This window comes from Podarcis bocagei (genome assembly GCF_964188305.1).
Source record: "Podarcis bocagei genome assembly, chromosome: 15".
Taxonomy (NCBI): Eukaryota; Metazoa; Chordata; class Lepidosauria; order Squamata; family Lacertidae; genus Podarcis; species Podarcis bocagei.
Window position 1 is genome coordinate 1,663,235 of NC_138141.1, and position 19,554 is coordinate 1,682,788.

Sequence of the window (19,554 nt, forward strand, 5' to 3'; positions counted from 1 at the left end):
ATCGGTTGTGGTGCTCCTTCAGTCTCAGTTGCGGGGGAGAGTGCTCTTCTGTTCATGCCATACTTGTGGGCTTCCCATTGACATTTGGGTGGCTGCTATTGTGGATTCCCTCTCTGGCAAATTCATTGCACAGTTTTTGCCAAATGCTGCAGATGCACCTCTTTACCCTTGACATACATGTGTGATACGGATCCACCCTCGTTGTCATGGTAATTCATTCTGAACTGTTTTTAATGTTTTAAGGCTAAGTGTAGAAGAACAAGTGTGGCATTCACATGTGCATACCATATAGAAATAGGGCAGGCAAGGGATCTGGATCCTGAAAGCCATAACACCAGGTCAGTTTAGAAGAAATTTCTTGGCTGAAATGCTCTGACCTTGATGGGCAAGAGGGGCAATCACATTTTTAAAAATATGTTGCTTACTTGTCCAACCTCTTTTAAGATTTGACATGTGCTGGCGCATCATAATTTTCTGAAATACACTTGATGCTGACATTGTTTCACAAACAGCTAGTGTGTAAAGTGCTTCTTTTGAACTTCTAGGGATGGAATTAACGTTTAACTATAATTTGGATTGCCTGGGGAATGGCAGGACAGAATGCCACTGTGGAGCAGATAACTGCAGTGGATTCCTAGGAGTGCGGCCAAAGGTTAGTTGTGCAAGCGGAGTAAAGCCCTCTGGGACAGAATTGGCAAATAGAAACCTTCATGCTTAATGTCACACGGGGTGCCCAAACCTCCCCAATGTATGTAGTAAAGCTCATTGTGGGAGAAAAATGGGACCATCCGTCCCTGTTCTTCCTTGTTGTAAACACACACAGCATGTACAAAACCTCTGGTGCCTGCTTGGATCTCTTTGGGTGAGGCACTACTTTTTGTTACTGGCTGCTGGTGTCTTCAGGTGTCAGTGCCAGAGCCGGAGAAACAGAAGGGGGGGGGGGGTTCTTCTTTTTAATGGTAAAAGGTAAAGGACCTCTGACAGTTAAAGTGACTCGGTGACTCTTTCCTCCAACTGCTAGACGGCATGCGCAACAGCAAATGAAGAGAAAGCAAAGAATGCAAAATTAAAACAGAAAAAGCGGAAGATAAAAACAGAGCAGAAGCAGATGCATGAGGACAACTGTTTCCAGTGTGGAGATGGGGGTGAATTGGTCATGTGCGACAAAAAAGACTGTCCCAAAGCATACCACCTCCTCTGCCTTAACTTGACACAGCCACCCTTTGGTAGGTGCTTCCTGACTTGACTTTACAGGTTTTTCTTGGTAGCCATGAACCTCGGTGTGGAATTATTAAGAGCAGGCAGAGTTCACCTGTTTAACTTTGTGACACCTAGGAAACAGTTTGATATTCCAACAACATCCCGGAGGGAAGGGAGGGGGTACAAGTTCTCCATCCCTGGCATATATGATGGTTAATAATAATGGGACCAAGTAAAGGTGAAGGTAAAGGACCCCTGGACGGTTAAGTCCAGTCAAAATCGACCATGGGGTGAGGGGCTCATCTCCGCTTTCAAGCCAGGAAGCCGGCGTTTGTCTGCAGACAGTTTTTCTGGGTCGTGTGGCCAGCATGACGAAACTGCTTCTGGCATACCGGGACAGAAGCCAGAGTGCACGGAAATGCCGTTTACCTTCCTGCCACAGTGGTACCTATTTACCGTATTTTTCGTCCTATAAGGCGCACCGGCCCATAGGACGCACCTCATTTTTTGGGGGGGGGGGAATGAATTAAAAAAACACCCGAAGGGCTCCCCGTGCTTCGGGCGACAGGCTGCCGCCCCAAGCCTCGCGCACCGGCGGGACCTCCTGCCGGGCGCGCGAGGCTTGCAGACACTCGCCCGAAGCAGGGGGAGCCCTCCGGAGGGCTCCCCGTGCTTCGGGCGACAGGCTGCCGCCCCAAGCCTCGCGCACCCGGTGGGACCTCCTGCCGGGCGCGCGAGGCTTGCAGACACTCGCCCGAAGCAGGGGGAGCCCTCCGGAGGGCTCCCCGTGCTTCGGGCGACAGGCTGCCGCCCCAAGCCTCGCGCACCCGGTGGGACCTCCTGCCGGGCGCGCGAGGCTTGCAGACACTCGCCCGAAGCAGGTGGAGCCCTCCAGAGGGCTCCCCGTGCTTCGGGCGACAGGCTGCCGCCCCAAGCCTCGCGCACCCGGTGGGACCTCCTGCCGGGCGCGCGAGGCTTCCAGACACTCGCCCGAAGCAGGGGGAGCCCTCCGGAGGGCTCCCCCTGCTTCGGGCGACAGGCTGCCGCCCCAAGCCTTGCGCACCCGGTGGGACCTCCTGCCGGGCGCGCAAGGCTTGCGGACACTCCCGGGGGCTGCAGGCTGCTGCCCGCAAGCCTTGTGAGCCCGCGGGTACTCCCACCGGGCTTGCAAGGCTTGTGGATAGCTTCCTGAAGCCTGGAGAGTGAGAGGGGTCGGTGCGCACCGATGCCTCTCGCTCTCCAGGCTTCAGCGAAAGCCTGCATTTGCCCCATAGGACGCACCCAGATTTCCCCTTCATTTTTGGAGGGGAAAAAGTGCGTCCTATTGGGCGAAAAATACGGTATCTACTCACACTGGTGTGCTTTCGAACTGCTAGGTTGGCAGGAACTGGGACAGAGCAACAGGAGCTCACCCCATCACGCGGATTCAAACCGCCGACCTTGCACTTGGCAAGCCCAAGAGGCTCAGTGGTTCAGACCACAGTGCCACCTGTGAGTGGGACCAATAAACTACATTAGCATGTGGTTTATTAAAGTCTTGTTTTCTTTTTTATATTGAGAATAGAACTGAGCTAAATTGTTTCCTCAAACTTTGCCACTCAGATTCAGATTGCAGAATCCCCTTGTTTAGAGCAAGCAATAGTTTGCCATTTCAAACGTTGGTTTATGCTTTAAATCTCACACAGGATTCTTAGGCAGCTTCAAACCAGTGTTTGCTGGATAGGACATCAAACTGTGGTGTATGCTGCAGAGAAAGTAATTAAAAACCTGGAGTGTATAAGAGGAGAGAGAAGTACCTGAGATAAAATGTGGCTTGGCATTATGTGTGAGCTGGAACTATGTGTGCCTTGGCAATCTGGTAACAGGATATTTGCTTCCTAGTGCCTGCACTAATATCTCCCCACACCCTGCTCTGTTTTCAGGAAAATGGGAATGTCCGTGGCACCAGTGTGACATCTGCAGCAGCCCTGCCTCTTCGTTCTGTGAGTTCTGCCCCCATTCTTATTGCAAGGATCATGAAAAAGGGGCCCTTGTGGCCTCTGGCTTGGATGGGCGTCCGTGCTGCTCTGAACACAACCCCAAGGCTCCTGTGGCACCAGAGTATTGGAGCAAGATCAAACGCCGATTGGAACAGCAGAATCCTGAGGAAGATTCGAAGGAATAAACTTTCCTTTCCTTAAAACAACCACCCACCTTGCCCGGCATCCTCTCTTTTTGTCTTTGGAGTGGCTTCCCTGGAACTCAGACAGGGGCCACCTGAGTCTGTGTGGCCGTTGGCAGCCTGCAGCATCTGCGCTCCGATCCATTTGCCCTTGAGAAACGGGAAGAAGTGTCTTGGCAACCTTTTGTTGTTAGAAGAGGAAGCCTTTCCGACATTTTTGTGGGGGGAGAGGCATCATGTTTAAAGTATCTTCTCTGAGTGTGGAAACCAAACATAGCAAAATATTTATTTATTTAAATTTTAATGGACTTTGAGGATTTTGCGTCCTTCTACGGTCAGTGTGTCTAAAAGGAGTAGCAACACCAGCCTGGTATCTATGTATGTATCTGTAGGGTTATTTTCCTGTCTAGTTTTAGAAACATGAGAAAAAGCCTCTGCACACCAATAGCCTTTTAGATAAATCTTATTAGGGGCTGGAGCAAGAGCCTATCGTGGCAGCTGGCAAGTGACATGGCCTCATTCCAGTACGTTCACCATGACAAAAAGTGTTGAGATGAGGGCTGGTTTATGTCACTTTAACTGAATGAAGAGTGATCATACTAGAGGTTCTCCCACAGCAAACTAGTTGTGATCTGCTTACTCTTGAAGTGCATTCTGTTTGAAACTACATTTTCAGAAAATGGTGAAACTGTAGACTTCTTACATGCCGTGTTTGAAACCCCACTTCATTTTGAAAGTGCTTGGGGAGCAGATGCTTCTGAAAGATTGCGTCCACAATAATTCACTTTAGATAATGGGAAATGGCTGGAGGTACCTGGGGGCATCTGGTGTCTTGTCCACCATTCAGTTTAATTAAGCATAAGTCACTTTTCTACCGTGAAAAGAATGATTAAACAGTGCTTTCCTTGCTTGTTGTAAGTCTTGCCATAGTGCAGGGTGCAAAGTAAAAATCTACTGCCTTCAGGTTCTGCCCTAACTGGGTTCCACTAAACTCTTGTTGTGCAGGATTTGCCACCTGGCCCTCCGAGGTCTCTGCTGGTTTAGCCCCTGATTATGCTTTCCCTTTGGCCTTCAGTGTGCATTTTTAATGTCCAATCCATGCTTGCTCTGTGGCATGCTTGCCAATATCTGATAGGTTCATTTCCTTGGTCCTGGCTCCTCCTACTTTCTGAGGACCTAGGATACTGTGAGTTTTGGTTATTTGTTCTGGGGCTCTATAGCTGATTTTGGTGTGTGGCTTGGTCGTACGAAATCTCTTGATTAAATAAAAACCTGAATGTCTTTAAAAGTACGTTCTTTAACTGTACAGGGTATAAAATGGCCCATGGTGATACCATCAGTCTAACAAAAGCAATGTTTGTATCCCAGAAGGGATCATGTTTGTTAATAGCTCTTCGCAAAGCAACAGTACAGCACTGAAGTAGCCAGTTTTACCAACTTTCTCCCAATGAGTGCTCTCTAAATGTGTCCAGAGACACTTGCTGTAATTATAACCATGCATTGATTTATGTGGAAAAGTTCAACTTCAGATATAGACTGGTCAGTACCAGAAAAGAAGACAGTAGGCTGTTTCCTGGCTCAGCTTTTTCAATAGGCTTCCTCCCATCGGCCATCCCCTGCTGCTTTTAAAATGCTTCTAATTTAAGAGAAAATGCAACTTACTTTCCTCCTTTTGTACAGGCAAACACACTACATTTCTGCAAAGCGTATGAATTGTACTTTAGCTTCAGTATTTTGCAGAGTCTTTCTGCAACTCCCATTGCAGAACAGGTTCCATTGCCTCTTCCTGCTCTGCTTGTGGGCCAGTTGAGTGGTATAGAGCTCTAAAGGAAGTTGCCACACACTTGACCAAACTAAGGGGCAATATTAAAGGCAAAATTTAAAACACTACACTTTGTTTTTGTGTACTAGATTTTAATTTTCTGAATATGTTGTTTGGCAACATGTTGGTATTTTGAAGGAGGAGTGGGAAGAAATCCTTTGGGGGAGAATTTTGTCCCCATCTAAAATTGCAGGCTCAGAGCTTGCCTTCCCACAAGATTGTAGAGCTGCTCTGCCTGCCCACTACACAAAGCTGGTGGGCACAGAATGGTGCAAGCACTCTCCGCTCAGACTGCGGTATCTTCTCTTCCCTACACTCCTTTGTCACTTGATGGAGTGGGAGGCGCTAGATGGTGCTCAGTTCTCCTGTGGCAGAGTTTGGATAGAGCAAATAGCCAGTCCCCAAAGGCTTAACTATTCCTGGCAACAGATGCCATTCAGGTAGTGATGGGTTTTGAAATGTACATAGCTACTAAGTTAACCGTGGACAGTGTTGGCTTTTAGCCACCCTGCCCTACAAGGTCAGCACCCAAGGAAAGTATCTCATTGAACCAGTGGTCAAGCCAACCCTCTCTGTGGAATAAATAGGAATTCCATTGCCAGGTCACTTAGCAGCTTAAATTATTGTATGCACTGATATGCGTATAGAAGAGGAAAAGGCATTGTATTTGGATGGAACCTTTTGGTGTGCTGGAAAAGGTTCTTCATAAGGTTAAAATGTTTCACATCATAGCAGGGGAGACTATGAGTGTTCTTTTAATTTTTTATTATACATCATTATTTAACTTTTTAGCACTTGGTTTTTTAAAAATAATACTGAAAAACAGCAAGGAGCCTTCTTTTAAAAATGCAGAGCTACAATAATGTGACATTTTAAACAAGTTTTATAACAAATACTAATCATGGACTAATAAGTGTTTCCATATAAGCAAGTCAGCAAGTAATATCCTTGTGGACTTTATTTTTCTTGGTTTCTAAATATTTTGTCACCTTGTCACTGTAAAATGAGCAGTTTAAGCAGTGCCATTTATTGGAAGATGGGGTTGCACCAGTTGACAGCCTTTATTTGGATTGTCCACGTGGTAAACAGGCATTCCTCTCCCCTGTGCATGCTTGCCTTAAGCAGAGAGGTGGACTAAGCACTCCTCCTTTATCTCTTGCTCTGCTTTTCCCCACCTCTGCCTAACGACTTAAAATGAAGGCTTGAAGATTTTCCTCAGGCAGTTAGTGGAAAGGGCTAGAACAATGCCTGGCCAATACAGGAGGCCACGGTGGTCCTGCCTCATTTCGGTTGCAATCTTATACGCACTTATCTGAGAGTGAACCCCTATTGAGCACAGTGGGACCTACTTCTGAGTAAACTTGCTTAGGCTTGTTCTGTGAATTCAGTGGAATTCAATTTTGTGTGTAATTGCTTTAGACTCTGTTTGTACAAATGATGATCTGGCTGTGTGTAGAACATGTTAGGGTTTGCTTTATTCCATTGATTGGAGTATTTGCTGGCTTGCTCCACTAGAATACTGCAGGCTTCTGTTCTTTTTACCTTGCCCATTGGAATGAAAGAATGGACACATTCAGCTCAGGAACGCTGCCTGTAGAGTAAGGAAGTATTCTGGTTGAATTGTCACCATGACATTCACCAGAGATTCAGGGTTGCTTTTCACATCACAGTCTTAATAACACAGGTGCACTGCCACAAGAAACACTTTTTTTGTCTGCACGCACATCAAAAGCTATAGCAATATGTGATTCCATCTCCAAAAAGACCAGTACACAATAAAGGCTGCCGTTTTGATGCTGTTCCCGAGAGGTCAGCCAGATGTGGCATGATGCAGATTCTCCTTTCCAAAGTGGAGTCCTGTCTGTGGACACCTACTAGGGAAATGCAGTCGACTGGGATGCCCCCTGCATTTTCCCTGCATCAGATGTCACTGTGCTCACAGCACGTGCAAGCAATGGACAGATAGGGAACACCATGCGAGGTAGCACTTCAAAACTACACAAATAATTTGGGTTACATTTTAAGGAAAGGCAAAGCGTCTTCTCTTGGGAACGTCCTATCATCTTTGCAATACTTTTCCATTTATCTCTCAAGATGGGTGTGATTTGCAGCTGCATTATGCAGACATACAGTCATACATGTCTGCTGCTGTTCACGGACAAGGGTTTGTATGTACTATAGAGTGGTGCTTTTGGTTTGTTTTTACATGCAAGTATGCACTTCTCACATTGTGTTTTAGCAGCCCTCACGTGTGCATCTGTGTTACATAGATTGCTATGTGAGAAACAGCCCTTTAGAACTTGTATTAACATGAAGTAAAAAGGAAATTGGGTATTTCATTGGTCTTTTGCTTGGACTCTTTGCCTCCAACATATACAGGTGGTGTTGGGAAGATGTAATTACTAGAGTATCATTGACAATGACCTTCTAACCATAGTTGACTGTATATACTGAGACGTTATGGGTCGGGTGTTTGGGGGGGGGGTCTGCCGCTGGTACGAATTTAGTCACTTTAACATTGGAACTTCTGCCTCATTGAATTCAGGGTTTAATGTACTTGAAGCTGTTCCCATTCTTACTTTACAGCTTGTGTTATATTTATGTATTTTATATGGTATTGTGAAAGTCTCTCTTTTTCCCACCTTAACACTGAAACTGAAACTGACTTCTGCTTCAGTTCCTTGGTCACAAGGCAAACAGAAAGGATTTGAAAAGTGTCTTCTTTTCCTGTGCTCTTAAGAAAAAAGGACAGTTGTACAAGACATCAGCATTATGACTTTAAAAAATGTTTACTTTTCCACAATCAGTTAGTCTCCTTTCTCTTGCCCCCGTCATGCATTTCAGGAAAGATATTTGCACTTATCAAAACACTCCTGGGTGTGCTTTAGATTGCTTTAGCGGGTAGAATTGGGCAAATCAGCATTTTGTTGTATGACAAGCTGCAGTGCAGATGCAGTTGGGTGAGGGGTCCCCTCCCTGGACTTTGGTAAGAAAGAAATGAAGTGAATGCTCTTTGCAACTGTGTTTTCATGCAGAAGTCCAGGGGTGGCAAGCTCTGTTGCTGTGGGCTTGCCATATCTGCCAGTGAGATTGGTGCAGAAACCATACAAGCTTCATGGAGAGGAGTGCAGAATGCCCAGGAGCAGAGCTTGGTGGGTTACATCCTTTGCCCCACGTGTTAACTTCATTTCAGTTAAAAGAAAAACACTGCCACTTTGCCAAAGCTGTTCCTCCATTCACAGCTTCCCATTGGTGATGCTATTGGCAGTTGTGCAGAGGAACCAGTGTAGCGGTGGTTTTGGAAGTCTGCTTTTGGAAATTAATAAAATCAGTGTGTTGAATCCTCTCCCAAACACCTGTCCTCTCCCCCCAAGTGGACATCCGAAGGAATTATTTTTCAATAAGAACTGGAGAAAATATTATATTTGTTTATTCATTCATATTGATCTGTGTCTAGCCTGTGTCATCACCCCTCCCATTTTAAAAACAACAACAAATAATTTGTGTTGCCGTTGAAAACCATGATGGTAAAATAGCTATTATGACTGGCTAGTAACAAGACTGTGTCTTTTTATTGTTAATAAGGGTATGTGCTTATTCTGACATTGCTATATGAAATGACAAAAATCCATTTGTACCCACACATGTGATATTGCACAATGGGCACCAGTACCAACAATTTGTCTCCATTCCTGTGTACTCTATCTGTAACAATGAATTTGTAGAATTGTTATTTCTGTAGACCTTGTTACTACGTACCAACCTTTGTAGATTCTGTGAAATGTTATTTTAACAAAAATCACCAGAGTCTTTAATAGCAAAATCATTGTTATTCACTTTAAAGTCAATATATTAGAGGAGTTTCTCAAACCCAAATAGAAGCTCTCAACACTTTTAAAGTCGTGTTATTTTTTCCCTGGGGATGTTCCATGGGGACATTACTGTATTATGACTTGATGTTGCTGCGTAGATTTTGAGACTTAAACAACATTTTGGAGGGTTTTGTTGTTTGGCCTATGTTCTCTTGCATAGTGTGAAATCTATGAAGCTTGGTTAACCTGTATATAGATAGCTCATTGTTTATTAGTCATAGTGTAGCTAGGATTGCCTGTAATATTTTAGCTTCTTACTGAATGTGAGTGATGGTAGGAACATATAATTTTTGTACATTATATTAACGGAGATGTTGCCTTTTTTATTTTACAAATACTTCGGAATTCAGATGTGGTTTTGCTTCTGTGAAAATTAATTTGGAAAGGTTTTTAAAATGACATTCCACTGATTAAATCTTTGCTTGAGGTTGACTTCAATAAATTGTTCTGAATGTTCCAATTAAGTATTTGACTATTTTATTTTACTCACTGCCTCTTCAAGCATAAAGGGTTATTTTGAGAGTAGCATTTTTGAATTGACTAGAACTAAATATCTGTTACTCTTTTGTTAAGTATATTGGAGGTAACAAATGGGGAAATTCCTGGGGATAAAATACCAAGCAAACTGTTAAGAGTGCCACATGCAATAATTGTCAAAAATGTGTATAATTTTTTGAAAGATTTGAAGGTTTGGATTAGCTGCCCAGTCTGCTTTGTTTTGTGGAACAAGATGTTAAACAGGGACGGGCTCCAGGGGGGTTGAGAAGAGAACAATTTCCAACATGTGAAAGGAAAAGATGGTGATGCCCTATTGAAGTTTTCCCCCTCTTCCCCCATAAAATTGACTTTGGGAAGTGGTTGCAGGGAAGAAGAGAGAAGTGGAGCTCCTGTAGGGAGGAAGGAGTAGAAGCCTTGGGGGAGTCATAAATGGAACTGTTTTGAGGTTTGTGGAGGAACTGAGGGAGAGTATTGAACAGATGTGACTTGTATCAAGGAGAAAGTGTCAAAATAGGAATGGGGTTTTCCAAAGGAATGTTCAGAGGAGAATAATGGAGGGCTGAAGCACAGATAAGATTGTATTGAGGTAGTCTGTCTCTTAGGGAGAAAAATGGAGAATGGTGATTTGTTGCTGAGTATGTGAGTAATAGAAAGTTGTATTGGCCTGGGTATCTCTGAACAGGTGGGGCAGTTTTGTGGAGGACAGAATCGCGCTGGGAGAACATTAAAGGCAAGCTGAAACATGGGGTAACCTAAAAAGAAATGGGGCATCATTGAGGGGAGGTGGTAGTACAGAATATTTAGATGGGTGGGCTAGTGAATTAGGAGGCTGGGAAGAGAAGAAAATGCAGATTAGTATGAAATATAATTCAGGGGTCCTGAAAAGAGCACTATTGGGGAGTGGCCATGTGAGATTCTGTTAATCTTACCTGTTTTACTGGGCTCTTGTAATTGGTTTACCGCCCTGAGTAACAACTGCAGACGGGTGGTAAAGAAAGTCCAGATCTTTTTTTCAGATTGCCTGTATGTGGAAATTACCAGATGTTAGTTTGAGGGCAAACCCTTTCTCGGTGGAGGGCAGAGTAATTCATGCTGGATTTCCCTTATACTGGGCTTCTAAAAATCTCACGAGAACCTACATCTTTGACCTTGTCTTACTGCAGTCTGAAAGATTCTCCTTGGTTTTGCATATGTTTACATAAAACTTTATAAAAAAAATTCTACACAGAGCTTTACTTCCCCCAGAAAGAAACTGCCAGGGATGATGGGAGTTGTAGTTCAACAATATCTGGAATACCAAAGGTTCCCCACACCTGTGCTAGAAAGCGGTTTGCTAGGTGTTATAGGTGTGCATGTTTTGCTATAGACTAGCACCACTATTGCTCCATACCCGCAATTTTGATGAGTTTCTTGTTTTTAGCAGATGCTGGCTCCGTAAACTGGGGATATATATTATACATATAGCACTCCATTTCTTGTATTTTAAAGCCCTTCCATCAGATCATAGGGTTAATAAATCTCCAAGGCTTCTACTGACGTATGCAAAACCACCATAGCCACAAGGCCAAGATACAGGCCCGGCAAGGCCACCCATGGATAGGTGTGGGCAGATGCAAGGGATGCCTCTGTCCTGGGCCAAATGCCAGCAGGGCCCCCCAAACTTAGTCTTCATTTTTTAAGAAATGAAAGCTAAGTCAGTTGGACGTTTCTAAAGAAAGCTAGAGCACAAAAAGTGAAAGCAGATTGAGTGCTTGAGAACCATTGCTAAGGATGCTTAATAACTATTGCTAAGCAATCAGAAGGGATGTTCACCACCCCCACCAGGGGCTCAGAAGGGGTCCCCCCCCCCCCACTTCCCCAAGCAGTAATGGTAAAATGGGCGCAAGACCTGGGATATAATAATTAGAAAAATGGGAAAACCTCTGGAAAGGTGATATCAGATTCACAGCCTGTTACATGATTAAAGAAAAATTCCTTAAAATGATGTACCAGTGGTATATTGACTCAAGCAAAATTGGCTAAAATGAACAAAAATATTAGTAACAAATGATGAAAATGTAATCTAAAAGAGGGGAGTCTTTTCCACATGTGGTGGATGTGTCCCAGAATCAAAAAAATCTGGGACATGATATATGAAGAAGAAAAAAAATGATTAGACGTACATATTTTGAAAAGCCAGAATTATTTTTATTGGAAATTTTCACAATGTTCATCCCAAAGGAAAATAAAAGAGATTTCTGTACCTAATCACAGCCACAAGGATCATGATAGCGAAACATTGGAAATGTAATACAAGTCCCACAAAAGAATAATGGCTCTTAAAATTAAGTGAATATTTAGAACTTGCTAAATTAACAGATCTAATAAATCACTCAAAAGAAAGAACAAGGAGAAAAAGAGCTGTCTTTATTAATTACATGGAAAAAGAAGGCTTCCAGCCTTAACGCGGACTAAATCCCACTGACAGACTGTCTCTCCAAGATTTACCATTTGAATACAGATCTGGAAAAAATTGATATACTAAGTACGTTCATTGATAGCGGGAAGTCAAGATACAAATTAAGGAGCCAAGCCGAAGCTGTTTAAAAAGGGATTGAACTCCCTACGTAGAAGTTGATGTGAAAATATTTATTTTTTGAAGTTGTCTATTTTTCTGTTTTTATTCATTTTGTTTCTTCTCTCTCTTATATCCTTTACTTTTTAGTTTTATTTATGTATATTTGATGTATTTGTGTTTGCAACTAATAAATTTTTTTTAAAAAAAAAGTTGGATGAAGGAGGGAAATGGGGGTATGATTGCACTTCATTCCTGTTCACTTTATTTCATCCACCCAAATGTGCTGCCTTTACATAATAAAACACTACTGACTTTGCTATGTTTTCTTTGGAAGCAACTGTCTTGCAATAAATGAGGTTTACTTTCTACTGAGAAAAAACTGATATTGCAGTTGTGTCTCCCCACCAGTTTTCCAAGTCCCCCACAAAGCCTCTATTGTTCTGCTTGTCATTTATTAGTATGCAGAAAGTAACCATAAAACAAAAATATGAACTACAGAATGAATTTTCAAATGCACCCACGAAACAATTAAAAGGCTTACAGCTACATCAAGTTAAAATTCCCATGGACTATATTTTATGATCTTTTAGGTTGGCAAAAAGTTGTGTATGCGTGGAGAGTTGTGACTCCACACATGCTGGTTGCTTGTATATTTGTGTCTTGATCCTAGGAGCTCCAGGCTGTGTGCACTCTTTCCCCTCCCTCTTTTCTCTTCACAACAGCCCTGTTTTGTAGGGTGGGCTGAGAGCTGGTAGTAGTAATAATAATAATAATAATAATAATAATAATAATAATAATAATAATAATTTTTATTTATACCCTGCCCTCCCCAGCCAAGGCCGGGCTCAGGGTGGCTAACAAGCAATAATAAAACCAAGTTGAATGAATACAACTTAAAAACAAGATTAAAATACAACATTTTAATGGTAGCGCAGGAAGCAAAGCTGTGAAACAGCACTTGCTTAAAGAGGACTGGCAAACCTATTTGCTTGGGTATGAAATGCTGCAGTTAAAGCAAGGAGGCCTCTTTTCTGGCTTTCTTTGCATGATGTGAGAATTGTAACTCTGCGCTATGTGACATGTAGTTGTATCTTGCTTTTCTAGGCAGCTCAAGTTTGTGTACATTTTCCTCTGCTCCCCACACCCTCCATATCTTTGCAACAACTCTTTTGAGGTAGGTTCAGTTCATATATGTACACAAGCAGCACTTCTTGTCCCTAGATTGCTGGGGGTGGGCAGAGGCACGGATGCTGCAGGCTCACTTGCGGATCCTGGGGGCATCCCTGAGGCTCAGGTGGGTACAAGCCTCTTCTGTTCAGGCCAGTGAGATCCAGCTGCCTCACAACCACTTAACCAGTCATATTTCCTTCCAGATCAGTAAAACTCAACAAAAATATGGTACATAGCTAACTGAGGTTCTGCCCCCCCCCAACAAAAGCCCCCCCCCACACAAAAAAAATTGGCTACGCCCATGCTACTAGATGTGGGATTTCATAAAAAGCAGTGGGGAGGGGTGGGGACTGGCTGGCAGGCTGGCATTCTTGGGATCAAATATTAAAAATGTTATTGTACATGACATGAGGAGGGAGAGACATAATGTATAGGGATGGCCTAGTCCTCAGGTGGAGCAGCAGGGTCCTGAGTCTGATCAGACTTGCCAGATAATTCTAGCTGCTGAGCCTTGCAGCACTCAGGCCCCTTCATGCCAGGGCACACGGTCTGTATGCAGGAGGGAAATCTGAGCGGCGCCAGGCAATATCTCCTCAGCACTTCTTCAGCAGCAGCAGCAACGGCATCTGATGCCCAGTGAATTGTTGAGTGCTCTCTGCAGCCACTCCTGGGGACAGAACTTTGAAGCCTTCCTCTGCCCAGCCCCTGAGGAGAAGTTAATAGCAGGCAGCAGCCCCTCTAGTAATGTTTCATGAACAGATCTAGCCAAACCTGAGCCATGTTCACACCATCTGAAGTCCTATGACACCACTTTAAACAGCCATGTCTTCCCCCAAAGAATTCTGGGAGCTCTAGTTTGTGACGGATGTTGAGCAGCATGGGGAGTGGATTAACCATCCCTCCTTTAGGGGAAAAAGTCCTCCCAACAACGCTCACAACCCTGAACAAACCGCAGCTCCTAGGATTCTCATTCAGTTAAAAGAGAGTTTAGAAAGGGGGAATAAGTTCTAAGTATAATCAAAATTTATTAACTACTGGATTTCTTACCACCCTTCACTGTAAGTTCCCAAGGTGGGTTGCAACAATTTAAAAAATCAATATTTAAAACAGGTTAGAAATAAATTACAATAATGAGAGCAGGGACATTATCAAGTGCCAAAGGCCAGGGTAAAAATGTGTGTCCTCATAGTACTTCATACACATTTAAAATCTGGCAAATTTCAGAATCAAATTTTCACCTTTAGAATGAAGAGTTTACTTTTAAAGATAAGTCTGAATAAAACTTACAAGGATGAAGCTTAAGGTTGCAATCCCACGACCACTTTTATGGAAGTAAACACCACTGAAATCAATGGAACTTACTTTTGAGTAGACATGTCTAGGCTTCTACTAAAACTCTGATTTTTAAAGCAATCAGCTAAAACAACATTTCTATATCTTGCTTTCCCCAAGAGCTAACATAGTCCATAGGTAGCTTTGTTTGGCAGGGGCGAGGAATTCGAATGCAAATTGCAGCTGCTCTGAGAAAACACAAAGTAACAGAGCACACTTGAGAATGTGCTTTTCCTCCTTCCAAACTAATTTCAACTTTAGTACAAGGATGTGGTCTTGTCAGTGGGAAACAGTGGCCCACAGGGTTTGTTGTAGCAGGAGAAGCCACTCTATGAAGCCGCTCAGCACAGAACCTTTAAGGCAAGGGTGGTAAGCTTCAGGCCCTCCAGGGCTCTCCACTTGGCCCTCAGAACTCTGCCCCAGGCCACACCCATCTCCAGAGGCCACACCCCTGACTGCTTATCCAGGACTGGAAGGTATCCTTTAACTCTTGATGATTTGGATGAAAGAGAGATGTGTGTAAAAATTACCTGGCCATACAAAGGACAAGTTTAGATGTGTTGGCTCTGGATCTGCCCACCATTGGCAGCTGGCCCAGAAGAGAAGGTGGCCTTCAGGGTGAAAATGCCCATTTCCCCTGCTTGGAAAGGGCAGCGACCCTTTCCAAAACAGGATAATAATTCAGTTTTTATTTTTACCCAACTACTAAAACATACAAAGCATAAAATGGTCTTCTGACAAGCAGCTATTTCTAATTATATTGCCTGTTTACTGCAGATAAAACCAAAGTGATATAGTTTGACCTGTAGGTGTCACCCGCAGTCAAGCTAGATATGTAGTTCACAGGTTGTGGGCCAATATTTATTCCAATGCCAGCAACTACAGCTGTTGCACCTAACACAGCAGACAAAACCTTCCCACAGCTCCCACTTCAGCAGCCTCTGCTTCTGCTGGGGTCACCATGCCCATTTCTGGTCAAGGCGGCTGCTTCCTTAAAACGGAGAGGTGGCACAGGCACAGTAATACATTTGCCACTGTGGTGTATTTTATATTTGTCACATCTCTTTAAAGGCCCTCCTGAATTTCAGTGCAGAAGGCTTCAGCTGCAAAAAGCTTCCCTACTTCCCATCTATCTGAATCGACAGGAGCCCCATTTAAGTTAAGGGCTGGAAGGTCCCTCTCTGCACCCTGACAAGTGATCAAACAGAACTGAGGCAAGTCCTCCCCAAAGTAGCATCTGAACTGCGATGGGAAAATAGGGTTCAGTTTGGTACTAAGAGTTAACCTTCTCACAACCAATTATTTAATGGACAACTGCTGCCCAGCTGAACGGCATAAAAAGGGATGGCAGTTTCCCAAGCAATTGAAGTCTGTATGAGCATGCAAGATTTTGAGTTACAACTGTTATGCAGAACTCTTCAGTGGAAGTGTGCAAGATTTTGTGGTTCAACTGAAATGAGTGGCGAGAATGTGTCCAACATAAGATTACTTATTGATATTAAATTCCTACCTGAGCAAACTCTATTTTAAAAGCGGCTAATCTTCCTACTCCAGAAAAGCACATTTTCCTCAACTCTTACCTTAGGAAAAATGTGTTCTCAAAATAAGAGCAACAAAAGACAACGCTTGTGACAAGCCAAATGGATCAAAATAACATGCTGGGCAAATGATGGTAGGAGTCATAGGTGAAGGGGACAAAATCATAAAAGGAAGTTACAAATCAATAGGAACATCGGATCTAGGCCTCACTGGTTCATAAATTAGCAGAAATAATGAGTTAAGTGTTTGTGGCAGTGAAAGACCATATAGACCGCTATTGCTGAGGGAACACTTTCCTCCTTCCTCTGAGACTCCGAAGGAAAAGAACAAAGGATTGGAAAAAGTTTGGTCTGACATCCAAGTTCCTCTGAATAGACATGACTCGGACTCTGCTGGTGCCTGGATTTCGACCTTGCCTTTCCAAAGCAGCTAAGAGCACCTTTTCTCCGACCTTCCCAGGTTTCACACATCCCTTCTCAGCAGGGAAGTCAGCCCGGGCTCAGCTGGGCGGCTGGCAGGGAAGCCGGAGGCAGTTCAGAATCTTCCCACTTGGCCGGAATTTGGCAAGAAGGTGTCCGGAAGGATTTGCGGAGGGGCGGGAAGCCCCTGGTCCGGCCGGGAACCGGGAGAAGGGAGACGGGCAGGCCCAGGGGGCGGGAGCCGGAGCCCTTTCGGCGGCCAAGCGCCGCCATTCAGCCGCCTGGATCTAAGCGCGTGTCGCCCAGTCCCGAAGTGTTCCGCCGCGAAGAGGCCTCTTGCTGGCAGGGGTCCTGGGCGGGGGCGCTGCAGCCCGCTCGCCCTGCTCTGGCCTCGGCCCTAGAATGCCCCCCTTCCCGGCGCCCGGCTCCCGGGAGGGGGCTGAGCTCCGCGCTCGAACCCGCCTCCGCCAGATCTCATTTCCCTGAAAGCCAGGGGGGGCTCCTCCCTCTCCGTCTCTCCCGCTCCGCCGCCCAGCATCGCCCGGGACCTGCCAGCCAGCATGCCGGCGTCCGGGCGCGGGCTGCTGCTCCTCTCCGTCCTGGTCCTGGGACAGGCGCTGGATTTCGCGGATTACGGCGACGTCCTGGAGGAAGACGCCGAGCAGGACGCCGAGCCCATCGACTACAAGGACCCTTGCAAAGCGGGTGAGGCTGGGGGGGGGGTCCCGCCGCGACCACCTCTTTCCGCTCTCGGGGGTGGGCGAGGGGCGGCGGGGTCTTTTGTGTGCCTGGACGCGGCTTGGAGGCTCTGAAACGGGCAGAGGGGCTTCTCGACCTGGGTCGGAGGCAGCGCCGAGTTGGCAGCGCAGCTTGCAGACAAAAGAAAAAAGGAAAGTTTTTGCTCTCTCTCCCTCTCTCTCCTTCCCCCTCCATCCCTTTCGCTCTTCTGGGCTGTAAAATAACTCCTGGGCTTTTAAAGTTTAGCCTGAGAAAGAAAAGAGTCTTTGATATATAAACTCCAGAGTAAGGACTCACAGGACAGCTTCTCTCCCCCTCCCCCGCCCCATTTCAGGGAATTAAACTCTTTTCCATCTGCCCTCTATTGTTGTTGTTTTTCTTCTTCCTCCGTGTCCCATAAAAAAGATTGTATCTGTTTGTGGCTCTTTGTGTGAGGCAGGGGCAGGAGACCTGATGTGTTTGTGGATGTGCCTGCGGGGGGGGGGGGGCTGCTTGCTTGAAGGAAAGTAAACAGAAGCTGCGCGGGGGGGGGGGGAGGCTGGCAGGAGCTCCGAGGTGAAGGACTGTGGGCTTGAACTCGACCCCATCATTGCCCTTTCCTCCTCTCAAACAGTTTGTCTGTCTGGAGCAGCGGCAGACACTTGCTGGGTGGTAGCTGTCAAAAGAGGCAAATGTGTTGGGCCCAGAAATATTTTACAGATCACCCATCCTTATTTGCTCATCCCTAGGAGTCATGCTACATTAAAATAATCAACGTGTGTGTGTGTGTGTGTGTGTGTGTGTGTGTGTGTGTGTGTGTGTGTGTTGTAGAACACCCAGATGGCACGTCCCTCTTTTCTTTGGCCCACGGTGTACTGTGACCTATACCACCCCCTCTACACCCCCCCATAAACCTGCTTGTGAGGCTGCACATCCTGCACCAGCCCTTGTCAGCCCCGCGGTCCATTATGGGACCAGCCATCCTGCCTGTGTGTAGAGCAGGGAGGGAGCAAACTTTCTGAGCTGGCAGCTTAGAGTCCCCTGGCCTTGTCTGTGAATAAAGGGTTGGTGTGTTTCTGTTGAGCCTGCGCTCTGCTGAACAGCGTTTTAATCCTTCTACCAATACAATCAGGGGCAGAATGCTCAATGACTTGTGACAGTGCCAGATCCCAGGGCAGCAGAAGCAAGAAACGGCTCAAGGGCTTTTGCGTTTTGTTCTTCCTCTCTCCCTCTCCCCCCACAACACACACTTTTTCATTCAAACAAAGAAGTGGAGAAATAAAAGTGTGAAAGACAATGAGGCTGTGTGATCCATGATACAACAACTGAAGTATAAAGTTTTCTTTTCTTTGAGGTTTTTAGGTGTTTGTAAATGCATCTGGGGTTATTGTCTCAAGGTCACTCTAGAGTGAAATAGAGTGATTAATGTGGAGTCTACCCCTCTGCAATCAACTGCTCTGCTCTGACGATTTTGAGAGCATCCGCCCATATGCTTTTGCTATCTGTTGCTAATACCTTCCTTTGGCTTTCTTTTCTGTGAAGAGGAGGCAGCAATTCTCCCATTTGCCCAACAAAAGCACACTGTCCCCCTGCGAGGCAAGAGGAACCTACAAGTGCTTATTCATTACTCTTTATTTTAGCTTCTGTTACAGTCTGCATGGCCTCCTGCTCTGTCACTTACCTTTCCAAAGTTGGAACTAGTGAGAGTGTAGGTTGGCAAATTCCATTATTATCTTAATACATGAGTTGCTGTTTATAGTATAAACATTTATGAAGTAAAAATATAAAAGCAACCTGCAGAGTCTTAAGCATTCATATATTAATAATAGGCTGTTGATGTTTTAATTTTTATTTTTTTCCCCCTGGGCACAGAAGGGTGACGTCTCATGGACGTGGAGCAGGTAATAATGATTTTAAAACAAAATGAAGCAAGGGTAGAGTATAATGGCCATTAAAATTAACTAATAATTAATACAATTAATAAATAATAAATGGCGGTTAAAACAGCATGCCCCAAAGCCTCAAATACTGGCTTGGGTAGCTTCATTTTTTGGCCCATACGCTGCTATCCTTGTTTCTCCAGCCTCTGACTTAGAGCTGAGGGACACTGAAGTCGGTGGAACTTAAGTTCCAAAGAGATGTGATCAGTAATAACATTAATATAATTTGGCTCTTGGAGGGAGAGGAAAGAACTAAATCCGTGTGTTGGTTTGGAGTAGCAGCCATCACCCTGCCTGCCTGCCTGCTGCTTTTGCTATGCAGTCCTA

General features: G+C 44.9%; 3 protein-coding genes across 7 annotated transcripts in view; 2 read left to right on the forward strand and 1 right to left on the reverse strand.

Moving 5' to 3' along the window:
• NSD3 (nuclear receptor binding SET domain protein 3) overlaps window positions 1–3,401 on the forward strand; it is an 82,835-nt gene extending 79,434 nt beyond the window's left edge. For all 4 annotated transcript variants that reach the window (XM_081171369.1, XM_081171368.1, XM_081171370.1 and 1 more), the window contains 3 exons: window positions 546–652; window positions 1,022–1,226; window positions 3,123–3,401. In XM_081171369.1, coding sequence (XP_081027495.1) covers window positions 546–652; window positions 1,022–1,226; window positions 3,123–3,364 — 554 coding nt within the window. In that variant the 3' untranslated portion in view covers window positions 3,365–3,401. The remainder of the gene's footprint in view (window positions 1–545; window positions 653–1,021; window positions 1,227–3,122) is intronic.
• LETM2 (leucine zipper and EF-hand containing transmembrane protein 2) overlaps window positions 1–19,554 on the reverse strand; it is a 267,600-nt gene that overhangs the window by 130,147 nt on the left and 117,899 nt on the right. The gene's annotated exons all lie outside the window — the stretch shown is intronic.
• BMP1 (bone morphogenetic protein 1) overlaps window positions 17,080–19,554 on the forward strand; it is a 178,805-nt gene continuing 176,330 nt past the window's right edge. The window contains exon 1 of one of the 2 annotated variants that reach the window (XM_081171379.1): window positions 17,080–17,275. In XM_081171379.1, coding sequence (XP_081027505.1) covers window positions 17,131–17,275 — 145 coding nt within the window. In that variant the 5' untranslated portion in view covers window positions 17,080–17,130. The remainder of the gene's footprint in view (window positions 17,276–19,554) is intronic. The other variant, XM_081171377.1, reaches the window with a different exon arrangement.